Source organism: Aotus nancymaae, unplaced genomic scaffold, assembly GCF_030222135.1.
Source record: "Aotus nancymaae isolate 86718 unplaced genomic scaffold, 86718_ANA_hifiasm-v0.15.2.pri h1tg000019l, whole genome shotgun sequence".
Taxonomy (NCBI): Eukaryota; Metazoa; Chordata; class Mammalia; order Primates; family Aotidae; genus Aotus; species Aotus nancymaae.
The window spans coordinates 37084678-37099631 of record NW_026988431.1 but is presented as its reverse complement, the minus strand read 5'-3'; the positions used below and the strand labels follow the sequence as shown (position 1 = coordinate 37099631).

At 38.7% G+C, this 14954-nt stretch overlaps 1 protein-coding gene across 4 annotated transcripts in view; it reads left to right on the top strand.

The window, feature by feature from the left end:
- The window catches only part of ATR (ATR serine/threonine kinase), a 125054-nt gene that overhangs the window by 11347 nt on the left and 98753 nt on the right, over positions 1-14954 (top strand). For all 4 annotated transcript variants that reach the window (XM_064378772.1, XM_064378773.1, XM_064378774.1 and 1 more), the window contains exons 2-8: positions 2975-3066; positions 4830-4970; positions 7979-8856; positions 9658-9836; positions 10279-10470; positions 11594-11784; positions 12543-12695. In XM_064378772.1, coding sequence (XP_064234842.1) covers positions 2975-3066; positions 4830-4970; positions 7979-8856; positions 9658-9836; positions 10279-10470; positions 11594-11784; positions 12543-12695 — 1826 coding nt within the window. The remainder of the gene's footprint in view (positions 1-2974; positions 3067-4829; positions 4971-7978; positions 8857-9657; positions 9837-10278; positions 10471-11593; positions 11785-12542; positions 12696-14954) is intronic.

The window sequence follows — 14954 nt, the reverse complement described above, 5'->3', positions numbered from 1 at the left end:
TGTTAACAAGTTTGTTTTTGTTTTTGTTTTTGAGACAGGGTCTTGCTCTGTCACCTAGGCTGGAGTGCAGTGGTGTGATTATGGCTCACAGCAGCCTCAACCTCCTGGGCTTAAGTGATCTTCCTACCTCAGCCTCCCAAGTACCTTAGACTACAGGCATGTGCTGTCATGTCCTGCTAATTTTTTAAAAAGTTTTTTTTGTAGAGATGGGGTTTCACGATGTTGCCCAGGCTTGAACTTCTGGACTCAAGTGATCCTCCTGCCTTGGCCTCCCAAAGTTCTAGGATTACAGGTGTGAGCCACTATGCCTGGCCACTAACAGTTTTTATTTGGAATTAAAATTCGTTTTAGGATCGTGTATTGTAATTGTTTGATACAGCTCTTAGGTCTCAGTTTTATAACAGATTTCTCCTTATTTCCCTTAGAATTTACTTGTTGAAGAAACTGTTCTGTAGATTTTCCAAAAGTCTAAATCAGTATGATTTAATAGAAATATAGTACAAGCCACATATGTAATTTAAATTTTTATAGTAGCCACATTAAAAAAAGGAAATTGGTGAAATTAATATTTTTTTAATTTAACTCAGTACACTCATGCATCACTTAAGAACAGGACTGTGTTCAGAAAAATGCATCATTAGGTGATTTTGTAGTTGTGTGAACATCGCAAGAGTATACTTAAACAAATCTATGTGTGGTATAATATACTACATACCTAAGCTATTTTGTATAGCCTATTGCTTCTAGGCTACAAACCTGTATAGCATATTACTGTGCTGAATGCTGGGGGCAGTTGTAACACAGTATTAAGTATTTGTATATGTAAACATACCTAAACATAGAAAAAGTGCAGTAAAAATAATGTATTACAATTTTATGTGATCAACATTGTATATACAGTCTATTATTGACTGAAACGTCATTATGTGGTGCACAACTGTAAATCCAAATATTATTTCAACATGTAATTAATGTAAAATTATTAGTGAGATATTACATATTACTTTTTTGTACTAAGCTTTAAAAATCTAGGATATATTTTATAATTATAGTGTCACAGGATCCTTGGGGTGTCACTTTGCCAGCTGGAAACCTCTGTGACTGGTGTTACCTTTGTCCATGTTTTATTTGGGCCCACAGGGCTTCTTCCATCCTCTCAACCTGTCAGGCTGCACTTGGCTCTTGCTTCTGGCCCAATTTCACACCTGCCAAGGGTGATCTAAGCACAGAGTGGCAAGGGGTGCATGAGAAAGTGAGTTAGGGATGTGGCCAGTGCACACAGCCTGGCACGCTGGCTGTGGTGGGGCGGGCAGCTCCAGATGTCAGCACAGATACTTGGTTCCTTGCAAGGCTGTGGCTGGCCCAGGCGTACCACAAGCAGCTTTCACTGCTGGCACTGGGTAACGTGATGGCACCCAGAAGCTTGGAGATGCCAGGAACCACAGAGCCCCAAAGCAGGTGTCATAGCCCTGGCTCAGGGAGCTTCTGTGTTTGGGCCCCCTGAAGAGCCACAGCTCTTGTCTCCTTTTCTCTTCTCTCCTTCTCGTCGCCCACTATGTGGTGAGCAAGGGGTGTGTTTCAGCCCTGTTTATGTTACAGCTCTTTCAGTCCTGCCATTCAGCAGGTCCCAAGTTCTTGTTCTACATCCAGGAAGAATGAGGTATGTAGACAACTGGAGGGTGAGAAAGGCAAAGAGGTGCTTTATTGAGCAACAGTACAGCTCTCAGGAGACCTGAAGTGGGTAGCTCCTTTTCACAGGCAGGTTGTACTGATGAGTGCAGCTCTCAGCGGAGAGGAGACCCGGAGTGGGTAGCTCCTATCCACAGGCAGGGTGTCTGATGAGTGTACAGCTCTCAGCTGAGAGGATACCCACAGTAGGTACCTCCTCTCTGTCGGCAGGTCAATCTGATGTCTGGCTGAATCTGGCTGAGTCTGGGGTTTTTATGTACTTCAGACAGGAGGGAGTGAGTGCTGATTGGTCCCTGGGGAGTCGTGGGTGGGCCTGGAAAAAGCACCATGAGTTCTCTCTATGGTCTGTGTAACTGGCAGCCAGGCCCCCAGGCTTCAGGCCATTCATGACTTGAAAGTGAGGCTTCACTGGGTACCTACCCCTTTCCACCCAGGAGCCTGTCTACTTCCTGCTGCCATCAACCTGCCTGCCACCCACTACACCCAGGCTGTTCGTGCTGAGGGGCACCTGCAGGCCCATACTGAGCTGCCCTCAGCCCCCTACTTGGCCTGCTCATCGACACCCAAAGTCCAGAGGGGGCTGAGGCAGCAGGGGGCTTGTGTGTCATTACCATCCTGAGCACATGCACACCTGGCCGGGTAGTGACAGCACCCGGACTCGGCCACAACTTTACTCCAAAATTGGGGTGGGTGCCTGGAGTGAGGAGAGGCCAGGTGGGAGCAGGTACTTCCAAACCTGTGGGGGCAGGGGCCTTCCTGGACCTGGATAGAGCAGGGATGCCTGGGTTTGCAGCCATGGTCAGGTAGCTGCAGCTGTGCCCAGGATGGCAGGGCTCCTGGCCCTGCAACTCGAAAGGGGGCTGGGCTTCTGCCTGTCTTGGTTCCCACTAGCTCTATGGAGCGAACAGCTTCAGCCCCACCTTCCTCACTGGAACCAGCAGCATGGCAGTGGCTGCTCCAACTGGGCTGGCACTGCCATCAGTAGCACATTTCAACTTGTACTAATCACATTTCAAATGCTCAGTAGTTACTTGTAGTTAGTGGCTACCATGTTGAGCAGGACAGGTCTAGGTTTGGCTGACTGGATCTCTTTAGTATTATTTAGCATATTTTTTTCTTGTAAATTGGTAATGTATTTAGATTTTCTTTTCATTTTTTAAACAGAAGAATACTGTGAATATCAACATTGACACTAAACAGATTTGATAAGTTTACCTTTAGAGAACTTTTTTACAAATGAAACTGAATCACTTTAAGGATTAAAAGTTTTTAATTTGTATTTTAGTGCCACACCAGAGGAATATAATACAGTTGTACAGAAGCCAAGACAAATTCTATGTCAATTCATTGACCGAATACTTACAGATGTAACTGTTGGTAAGAAACCAATTATTTCTTCTATAAACTTTATACATTAGACTTTTTTATTTTCCATTTATACTGTATAGTAGCATTTTTCTCCATGTAGTTTTAGATATAGAGTTAGTATTTATGATAGTTACTATTTTCAAGCAAGTTAGTTGGTTATTTGTTAATCAATATTGCTATTGCTTGTTACAAAATTTGAATTAGGCTTTTAAAATAATTCTCTCTTCCTAGTATCTAGATTTTCTATTGCTTGCTATGAGTTCTTTGATATTGGATGTTATAAATAAAAGTATTTGGCCAGTACCAATCATGTGGACCCTATTTTGGTTAGCTCTTATGCCAGTGGTAGACTTCTAGCAAAAAAATTCTTTAAGTAAGTTACCCTTTAAGTAAGTTTATGCCTATGCCTGTAGGAGGTTATAGGATTATGTGAGTTGCTAAATCAATTATTGCCTGTTTGTGCCAGTCTGATGGATAAAATATTACCAGTCTGGTGAGATAGTGTCACATTTGTCATATCTGTTGAAATTACATGGAAGGGGTAATATAAAATGGCATTAGGCTCAGGGTTCATAACTTGGGTTCCAAATTTGGCACAGATTTTATGACTTAGGCTAGCCATTTAGCCTTTCTTTTTCAATAAGTAAAATGATGGGTTGCTGAAAAATAACACAGGACTACTGAATACTTGCAAGATGTGTTTTTGTATGGTATTCCTATTCCTTCTGTTTAGACTATTTGTCCTTCCCCTCTCTGACCAACTCCTCATTTAGGAATCATTTCCTTCACAGTGTCTTCCCAGATACCTGTTTCCCCTTATTCTGGATTAGTGCAGTTACCATATTATAATTATTAATTTGTTTGACTCCTCACTGCATTATGAGAACACTTTTTAATCATTAGATTTTAGCACAGTGCCTGTCATTATTTCTAAAGTACATGTTTGATAAATGGATGTATGATAGAAGAATGCATGTGATTTCTAAACATTTAAAATTAGATAAGACTGTAGTGTTGGCCGGCATGGTGGCTCATACCTGCCCAGCACTTTGGGAGGCTGAGGTAGGCAGATCACCTGAGGACAGGAGTTCGAGACCAGCCTGGCCAACATGACGAAACCCCATCTCTACTAAAAATACAAAAATTAGCCGGGCATAGTGGCGCATGCCTGTAGTCCTACCTACTCAGGAGGCTGAGGCAGGAGAATCACTGGAACCCGGGAGGCAGAAGTTGCAGTGAGCCAAGATCACGCCACTACACTCCAGCTTGGGCAGCAGAGCAAGATTTTGTCTAAAAAAAACAAAAACAAAAACAAATACTGTAGTGATTAGCTCCATCAATTTAGCTTGAGTGCTGTGTTGAATGTAATTCTGGTCACCAAATTACAATTTCCTTTTTTTTTTTTTTTTTTTTAAGAGAGTCTTGCTTTGTTCCAGGCTGGATGCAGTGGTGTGATCATAACTCACTGCCGCGAATCTTCCTGCCTCAGCCCCCTCCCTGCCCCCCGAGTAGCTGGGACTGTAGGTACACACTACCACTCCCAGGTAATTTTAAGAAAAATTTTTTTTTTTTTTTTGTAGAGACAGGATCTTGCCATCTTGTCCAAGCTGGTCTTAAACTCCTGGGCTCAGGTGATCTTTTCACTTCATCCTCCCAAAGTACAGGGATTACAGCCATGAGGTACCTTACCTGGCCCACATTTTGGTTTCTTAACAAAAGGACCATTGTTTAATTTGTCATGACTCTTTAAAATGAATCTTTTATTGTTTTAGTTGCTGTAGAACTTGTAAAGAAAACTGACTCTCAGCCAACCTCCGTGATGTTGCTTGATTTCATCCAGCATATCATGAAATCCTCCCCACTTATGTTTGTAAATGTAAATGGAAGCCATGAGGCCAAAGGCAATTGTATTGGTAAGTGCTGTTATTCGTGCGTTCACTTGCCATCTATTTTATAATATCCTCCTTTTACTGCTCTTCTGAAATATTACATGTACAGGATTATACTTTTTTGGGTCGGCTTTGCTGTAAATTGAAGGAGCAAAATGGTAATGGTTATTTTTCCTTCACATATCCTTACTGTTTTCTTTTTAGTATCATATACTAGGTGCTTAGAATAGAAATAATCAATTTCGATTATTTGCCACTGAACACTTTAGCATAGTTTTCTTTTTTCTGTTTTTGTTTTTGGTAATCTCTTTCTTCTAGATCAGAGTTTGGCAAGCTGTAGTCCACAGGGTGGCTACCTGTTTTTGTGAAGAAAGTTTTTATGTTTTGTTTCATTTCTTTCTTTTCTTTTTCTTTTTTCTTTTAGTATGAGACAGGCTCTTACTATTTTGCCCAGGCGGGTCTTGAACTGCTAGACTCAAGGAATCCTCCTGCCTCAGCTTCCTTCATACCTGGGGCTATGGGCACATGCTACTATGCCTGGCTTCATTTTTCATAAACAGTTTTATTAGAACACAGCCATGCTCATTCTTTTACTTTGTCTGTGACTACTACAAAGGCAGCTTGGGCACTCAAGCCAAAAATAATACTATCTGGTCCTTTAAAAGAAGTTTACTGACCGCTGTTCTATATATTGAAGCTTTTCTCCAGGTTTATTCCTTACTACACCTACTACTTTTGTCCCTTCATTGGTGTCTTCATAACGAGATGCAAACTAAACATTTTTTTGTGTGTAATGGATAAAGTATTTTAAAATTTTTTTCTCAAACTTTAAACTTTGATAGCGTGTCCTCCAAGAAGTTTTTTCAGAGCACTACTTCTAACTGCTTAGAACTGGCTTGGTTATTCCTTCTTTATACTCTGTTAGTATAGTACCAAGTGATCTGCATTTCTTCTATCATAGAGGCTGTTAAACTGTACTGTAATCCTTGGTGCGTCTATATTCTTTCCTATAGTAGTTTTTAATCTACAAGTCATAACCCACTAGTGGGTTATTAGTAGGCAATTATCAGCATTTTAAACAAGATGAAATAAACTAGAAAATATTATACACTGAACTCGGTGGCTCACGCCTGTAATCCCAACACTTTGGGAGTTCAAGACCAGCCTAGGCAACATGGCGAAACCTGTCTCTACTAAAAAAAAAATTATACAAAAAATTAGCTGGACGTGGTGGTGCATGCCTGTGGTACCAGCTACTCAGAAGGCTGAGGCACAAGAATTGCTTTAGCCAGGGAGGCAGAGGTTGCAGTGAACTGAAACCATGCCACTGCACTCCAGCCTGGGTGACAGAGTGAGACCCTGTCTCAAGAAAAAAAAAACAACAAAATATCATAGTATATTGTGGTATAATAAGAGTAAGTACTGTTTCATGAACCTTTTGTTTTAAATATTTAAATAAAATGCACGTATATGTACTGGGTCATGATATAAAATGTTATTTCTTTGTTTCAGTCAAAAAGTTCAAGAAACTGTACTGTGGGATTCATGGGGACAGGACTATGATTTATTCTTGTGTACCTGAGACAGAGTCACCACTCAAATTTTAGTTGAAGGAATGACAATAGCTACCCTTTATTGAACATTTATTTTACTTTGGAACTGTGCTGAGTATTTCATGTACATTGTCCTATTTGGTCCTCACAGTAACCCATAACATGGATAGCATTATTCTCCTTTCATAGATGAAATTACAGAGGTTCAGAGAAATGAAAAATTTATACAACTAATAAGTGGAAAGCTTGTCTGTCTGACTCCAAAGTTGATACAGGCATACCTCAGAAATATTGTGGGTTCAGTTCTAGGCTACCACAATAAAGCAAATATTGCAATAAAGTAAGTCACATGAATTTTTTGGTTTCCCAGTGCATATAAAAGTTATGTTTACATTGTACATTAAGTATGGAATAGCATTATGTCTAAAAAACAATATATATATACACCTTAATTAAAAAGTTTATTGCTAAAAATGCTAGCAATTATATGATCCTTCAGCAAGTTGTAATCTTTGTGCCGGTGGAGGGTCTTACCTTGATGTTGAGGGCCTTGCTCTGGATTAGGCTTTGGCTTAAAGAGAATGTTATGGGTGGTTTGATCTTCTTTTCTTCCTACTGGAAATTTTCTCATCTTTTAATGATTTGATCTTCTATGCAGACTACAAAAACTTTCTCCATACCAGCAATAAGGTTGTTTCACTTTCTCATCAATGGTGTGTTCACTGAAGTAGCACTTTTAATTTCTTACAAGAACTTTTTCTTGGTTTTAACAACTTGGTTGTTTGGTGAAAGGGTCCTAGCTTTTGCCCTGTCTTGGCTTTCAACATGCCTTCCTCAGTAGGCTTAGTCATTTCTAGCTTTTGATTTGAAGTGAGAGATGTACGGTTCTTCCTTTCATTTGAACACTTAGAGGCCATTGTAAAGGTTGTTAATTGGCCTAATTTCAATACTGTGTCTCAAGGCATTGGGAGACACAAGGAGAGAAAGAGAGATGGAAAACTGCTGGTTAGTGGGGCAGTCAGAACACATAGCATACATTTATCCATTAATTTTGCCACCGTATGTTGGTATGGTTGATGACAGCTCCAAATAACTACAACAGTAACATCAAACATCACTGATTACAAATCACCATAACAGATATGCTAATAACGAAAAAGTTTGAAATATTTTGAGAATTACCAAAATGTGATACAGAGACAGGAAGTGAGCACATGCTATTGAAAAAAGTGGTACCGATACACTTGCTTGATGCAGTTACCACAACTTTCAATTTGTGGCAAATGCAGTATCCACAATGTGCCATAAAACTGGTCATGCCTGTGTTCTAAACTATTATGGGTTTCCATTGTGAAGGAAGTGTTTTATGCTCTTGTTAGGGAAGTTTATTCTTTAAAAATCAATCGTTAAGGATTTAGCAAACGAATTAGCACTTTGGATATACTTGTTTATTTAATATCTTTTTTGTTTATTTCAAAGAATTCAGTAATTGGATCATAACAAGACTTCTGCGGATTGCAGCAACTCCCTCCTGTCATTTGTTACACAAGAAAATCTGTGAAGTCATCTGTTCATTATTATTTCTTTTTAAAAGCAAGAGTCCTGCTATTTTTGGGGTACTCACAAAAGAATTATTACAACTTTTTGAAGACTTGGTTTACCTCCATAGAAGAAATGTGATGGATCGTGCTGTGGAATGGCCTGTGGTCATTAACCGATTTTTAAGTCAATTGGATGAACACATGGAATATTTACAGTCTGCTCCTTTGCAGTTGATGAATATGCAAAATTTAGAATTTATTGAAGTTACTTTATTAACGGTTCTTACTCGTATTATTGCAATTGTGTTTTTTAGAAGGCAAGAACTCTTACTTTGGCAGATAGGTTGTATTCTGCTAGAGTATGGTAGTCCAAAAATTAAATCCCTAGCAATTAGCTTTTTAACTGAACTTTTTCAGCTGGGAGGACTACCAGCACAACTAGCTAGCACTTTTTTCAGCTCATTTTTGGAATTATTAAAACACCTTGTAGAAATGGATACTGACCAAGTGAAACTCTATGAAGAGCCATTATCAAAGCTGATAAAGACACTATTCCCCTTTGAAGCAGAAGCTTATAGAAATATTGAACCTATTTATTTAAATATGCTACTGGAAAAACTCTGTGTCATGTTTGAAGATGGTGTGCTTATGCGGCTTAAGTCTGATTTGCTAAAAGCAGCTTTATGCCGTTTACTGCAGTATTTCCTTACATTTGTGCCAACTGGGTATGAATCTGCTTTACAAGTCAGGAAGGTCTATGTGAGAATTATTTGTAAAGCTCTTTTGGATGTACTTGGAATTCAGGTAGATGCAGAGGTAAGTAGTTTTTCAGGTTACTTGTTAAGTATTTATTTTGTTCATCATTTAATTGTATACATGTGTGCAAGATGTAATAAGAAAATAGAATATCTTTAGTAGTAATTTATATTTGGAACATAATGATTTTCATAGTCTAGTCTGGCTCATGGTTATGGACTCTTACTTTGATTTCAGAAGGATTTGTTCATCAAATTCGTAATGAACTGCCAATGGAGTAGAATGTTTTTAAGTAGAATCACTGAAGTATAAATGTATTTGTCACATTATTAATTAAAAGGGGGAAGTTACAACTTAATTGCAGAAGCTTTGATCACTGAAATAGATTTTGTGTCTGACAAGTTATAATCAATCACTTTCAGAAAACCTGTGAGTGATTAATCATGCCAAATTATGCCCTTTTTTCTATTTGGACTGTGGGAGTCAGGTAATACAATAAATCATTAGATATACAGTAACTTGATTAAATATTTTAGTTTATTAATCTTGATGGATTTGTTACATGAAAAAAGTTGGTAATTCCCTTACAAAATTTTTTACAAGGGAATTAAAATGTGTAGCATTTTGATAAAAGGAAAAACTGGATGTAGACAGAAGGATTTGTCTTAAATCTTCTAAGACTATAGAACCATAGTCTACATATAGACTGAAATATAATCGATTAATTTAGGTGTTTGTTTTGCTTTATGAGCCTCTAAAAGTAGTTTCACTAGAAAACATCTAGTACATTCTTGCTCCCTATAAATAATAGAAATATGTTTTCTAAGAAATATTTCTGGAAATTATTTTCTATTTTCTCAGTACTTGTTGGGCCCACTTTACGCAGCTTTGAAAATGGAAAGTATGGAAATCATTGAGAAGATTCAATGCCAAACTCAACAAGAAAACCTCAGCAGTAATAGTGATGGAATATCACCCAAAAGGCGTCGTCTCAGCTCATCTCTAAACGCGTCTAAGAGAGCACCAAAACAGACTGAGGCGTATGATGACCTTCATTCAGTTTGTATTTAGCCACTAAATAAAACTTTGTTTACTTTTAAAAATCAACTTTAGTTAAGTGTTTTGATTTAAATACACAAAGAACATCCTTCTAAATGTAGCCAAGGGAGTGCTTAAAATATTTTAATAATTCTCTAGACTGTTAGTAGTATGAAACATTTCATGGTTAAATATAGTTACTTTGCATGTTTTTACATGCTTATCTAATTTAACTTTTTAATGTGTGAAAAATCTTTGAGACTGTATAACTTTTTATAATGTAGCTAAAGCATTGCCATATTTCAGTTAGTTTTAAACATTGTTTTAAATCAGTATAAATTTCAATAGTTGATGTTACATAGTATGTTTTATTCTAAATATGTTTCATGTTTTAACCAAGTTTATTTACATACAAACATCTCTCTACTGCATTCCTAATTATAGAATTAAACATGTAGACATGAACAAAAAGAGCATATTATGGAGTGCACTGAAACAGAAAGCTGAATCCCTTCAGATTTCCCTTGAATACAGTGGTCTAAAGAATCCTGTTATTGAAATGTTAGAAGGACTTGCTGTTGTCTTACAACTGACTGCTCTGTGTACTGTTCATTGTTCTCATCAAAACATAAACTGGTAAAACAAACTTCTTGTTTCTTGGGTTGTGTTTCCTGTAATGAACTTGGTTTTACTGTTTACTCGTTATTCACTTGATTCATGTGACCTTAGAACACAAACTTTTCAGTGAGGTAGATAAAAAATTTATTTTCTCTTGAGTCAAATGCTAGGTACGGTGCTCAGTACTATATATATCTTAGTTAATCTCTACAATATTCCTATAAGGTAAATGCTATTTTTTTTTTTTTTTTTTTTTTTTTTGAGGTGGAGTTTCGCTCTTGTTACCCAGACTGGAGTGCAATGGTGCGATCTCGGCTCACCGCAACCTCCGCCTCCTGGGTTCAGGCAATTCTCCTGCCTCAGCCTTCTGAGTAGCTGGGATTATAGGCACACGCCACCATGCCAAGCTAATTTTTTGTATTTTTAGTAGAGATGGGGTTTCACCATGTTGACCAGGATGGTCTCGATCTCTTGACCTTGTGATCCACCTGCCTTGGCCTCCCAAAGTGCTGGGATTACAGGCATGAGCCACCGCGCCCGGCGGTAAATGCTATTATGCCCATTTTAAAAATTAGAAATTGACACTAGGCTCTTTTTTGTCTGAAGCCAAAACTGACTTTCTTGGGGACACGTGATTAGAAAGTACCAGAACACATTTGTGTACAACTCAAAAAGCCAGTGTTTGGCTTTTGGAGACAGGGTCTTGCTTTGTCTCCCAGGCAGGTGTACAGTGGCATCATTATGGCTCACTACAACCTTTGTCTCTGTCTGGGGCTCAAGTGAGCCTCCCAAGTAGCTGGGACTATAGGCATGTGCCCCCACACCCTAATTTTTAAAAAAGTTTTTGCAGAGATGGGTTTCCCTATGTTGCCCAGGCTGGTCTCAAACTCCTGGGCTCAAGTGATCCTCCCACCTCAGCCTCCCAAAGTAATTTTAGTTCCCAAATCCTAAGAGTGATTTAAGCTGACATAAATAGATTAAACCTAAAATAATAGTGACATATTACTTGATTTGCATATTTACTTTAAATTGTTATAAATTTTGTGCTCACAATTTCTTTTGACTTTACTATAATTTTATGTTTGACTATAACAATATTCATCTTAATTCCAATGTCTTTAACAAAATGTACTTACTGCAGCCATAATTTCAAGGACTGTCAACATAAATCCAAGAAGAAACCTTCTATAGTGATAACTTGGATGTCATTGGATTTTTACACAAAAGTGCTTAAGAGCTGTAGAAGTTTGTTAGAATCTGTTCAGAAACCAGACCTGGAGGCAACCATTGATAAGGTGGTGAAAATTTATGATGCTTTGATTTATATGCAAGGTGAGTACAAATAAGCAATAGCTTTTAAATAACTTTTAAAGATAATCAGTATAGAAATATGCTTTCTTTTTTGCCTGAAGCCTAAGTGCATGTTTGGAATACTCAGAAGTTTTTTCTTGATTTCAGTTCTATTAAACTTGTCAGTAATTTCTGAGTTGCAAATTTATTTGCATAATATTTTGATTTATTCTTAGAAATTATAACTTTAAAGCTTTCTAATTTGGAAATTTGAGGAATGCTGCAATTCTTTAAAAAAGGCATAGATATGGCCAGGCGAGGTGACTCACACCTGTAATCCCAGCACTTCGGGAGGCCAAGGCAGGTGGATCATGATGTCAGGATATCGAGACCATCCTGGCCATGGTGAAACCCTGTGTCTACTAAAATATAAAAAATTAGCCGGGTGTGGTTGCGTGCATCTGTAGTCCCAGCTACTCAGGAGGCTGAGGCAGGGGAATCGCTTGAATCTGGGAGATGGAGGTTGCAGTGAGCCGAGATCATGCCACTGCACTCCAGCCTGGCGAAAGAGCACGACTCCATCTAAAAAAAGGCATAGAGATATATTTTTATAAAGTCACATTTAATTTCTTTGGGTTCACAGACCTCAGACCATAATTTATGAATCTCTGTGTTAAGAATTTGTGCTTAGTGAATGATCATTATGATAGCACTTGATATTTCACATGTCTGTATTTTCATTTAAAATAGATGTGATTCAGGAAAAGTTATAATTAATGACTTATTTTGTGCTTCTGTAGTAAACAGTTCATTTGAAGATCATATTCTGGAAGATTTGTGTGGAATGCTCTCACTTCCATGGATTTATTCCCATTCTGATGATGGCTGTTTAAAGTTGACCACATTTGCCACTAGTCTTCTAACATTAAGCCGGAGGATTTCAGATAGTTATTGTAAGTGTTCACAAGAATATGTTTGTGTGTGGTTTGTTTTATTTATTTATTCATTTTTGAGACCGGTCTGACTCTGTCACCCATGCTGGAGTGCAGTGGCACGATCTCGGCTTGCTGCAACCTCCATCCCCTGGGTTCAAGCAATTTTCCTACCTCAGCCTCCTGAGTAGCTGGGATTATGGGTGCCCACCACCATGCTCAGCTATTTTTTGTATTTTTAATAGAGATGGGGTTTCACCCTCTTGGCCAGACTGGTCTCAAACTCCTGACCTCAAGTGATCTGCCCACCTCAGCCTTCCAAAGTTCTAAGATTACAGGCGTGAGCCTCCATGCTCAGCCATTGCTCAGTGTGATTTGTTTTAACTGATCTCTATATAGGACTTCTAACACTTATCACTTATATTTTTTCAATAAGAGAGTAGGTACATTTTTAATAATTCAGAAAGGAGTTAGATACATAAAAAGTACCACCTATAAGGCCGGGCGCGGTGGCTCACGCCTGTAATCCCAGCACTTTGGGAGGCCGAGGCGGGTGGATCACAAGGTCAAGAGATGACCATCCTGATCAACATGGTGAAGCCCCGTCTCTATTAAAAATACAAAAAATTAGCTGGGCATGGTGGCACGTGCCTGTAATCCCAGCTACTCAGGAGGCTGAGGCAGGAGAATTGCCTGAACCCAGGAGGTGGAGGTTGCGGTGAGCTGAGATCACACCATTGCACTCCAGCCTGGGTAACAAGAGCGAAACTCCGTCTCAAAAAAAAAAAAACAGTACCACCTATAAAAGCCTGCCCCATATATCCCATTTCCTTTCTGTAAAATATTTGCAGTGTTTCTGTACATATTTTTATATTTATTAGTAAAATTAGAAAATATTTGAGAAATATTTTAAAAAGAACAATACACCAAAAATTCTTATACCAGCTTCTCAGATTAAGAAATAAAAACATTACTCCAGGCTCAGAGGCTCACCTCTGTAATCCCAGCACTTTGGAAGGCTAAGGCATACGTATCACATGAGGTCAGGAGCTTGAGACCAGCCTGGCCAACATGACAAAACCTGTCTCTACTAAAAATACGAAAATTAGCCAGGCGTCGTGGTTCATGCCTGTAGTCCCAGCTACTAGGGATGCTGAGATACAAGAATCTGTTGAAACCAGGAGGCAGAGGTTGCAGTGAGCCAAGATTATGCTGCTGCACTCCAGCCTGGGCAACAGAATGAAACACTGTCTCAAAAACAAAAAAAAGGCCGGACGCGGTGGCTCAAGCCTGTAATCCCAGCACTTTGTGGAGGCCGAGGCGGGTGGATCACGAGGTCAGGAGATCGAGACCATCCTGGTCAACATGGTGAAACCCCGTCTCTACTAATACAAAAAATTAGCGCGTGCCTGTAATCCCAGCTACTCAGGAGGCTGAGGCAGGAGAATTGCCTGAACCCAGGAGGCGGAGGTTGCGGTGAGCCGAGATCGTGCCATTGCACTCCAGCCTGGGTAACAAGAGCGAAACTCCGTCTCAAAAAATAAAATAAAATAAAAATAAAAAAAAGAAATAAAACCATTAAAGTCTTTTGAAGTCAGTTTCACTTCACCGTTTCCTCTCTTTATGAAATTTTTTTTAAAAAGAAATAAAAATATTAGAGATACGTTGGAAGCCCGTTGTCCCTCTGTGATTTAATCTTTATGAGACTTATCCCATGGTGATATGGGTAACTCTAGTATTTTATTTAAACTTCCAAATAGTAGCTAGATGTATGGCTAGACACTATCAGACCTCCTATTGGTGGACAATCAGGTTGTTTCCAACTTTTCACAATTAGAAGCAAAATGTAAATGAATACTTTTGTAGATGATTCTTTAGTCATTCTAAGGCCTTGCTGTTTGAAAAGTATGATCCACAGACCAGTAGCATTGCCACCATTTAGGGACTTGTTAGAAATGGAGCATCCCTGATTCTGCTGAGAGAGCACATTAAAAAAAAGAGAAAGAAAGAAATGGAGAATCTTATGCTCCACCCAGACCTGCTGAATCAGAATCTACATTTTAACAAGATAGGTGATTCATATGCATATCAAAGTTTGAAAAGCACTATTTTAACATATCCTGTCCACTTAGGAGTAGTATTGTTGGGTTATAGAGTTTACACATCTTCACCTCTTTTCTGCTGTATTGTTCTCCAAAGATACGCCAGTTTACACTCCTGTTAGCAGAGTATGAGAGTTCCACATCCTCACTGATACTTAGCAGACTTCAAAATTTTTGC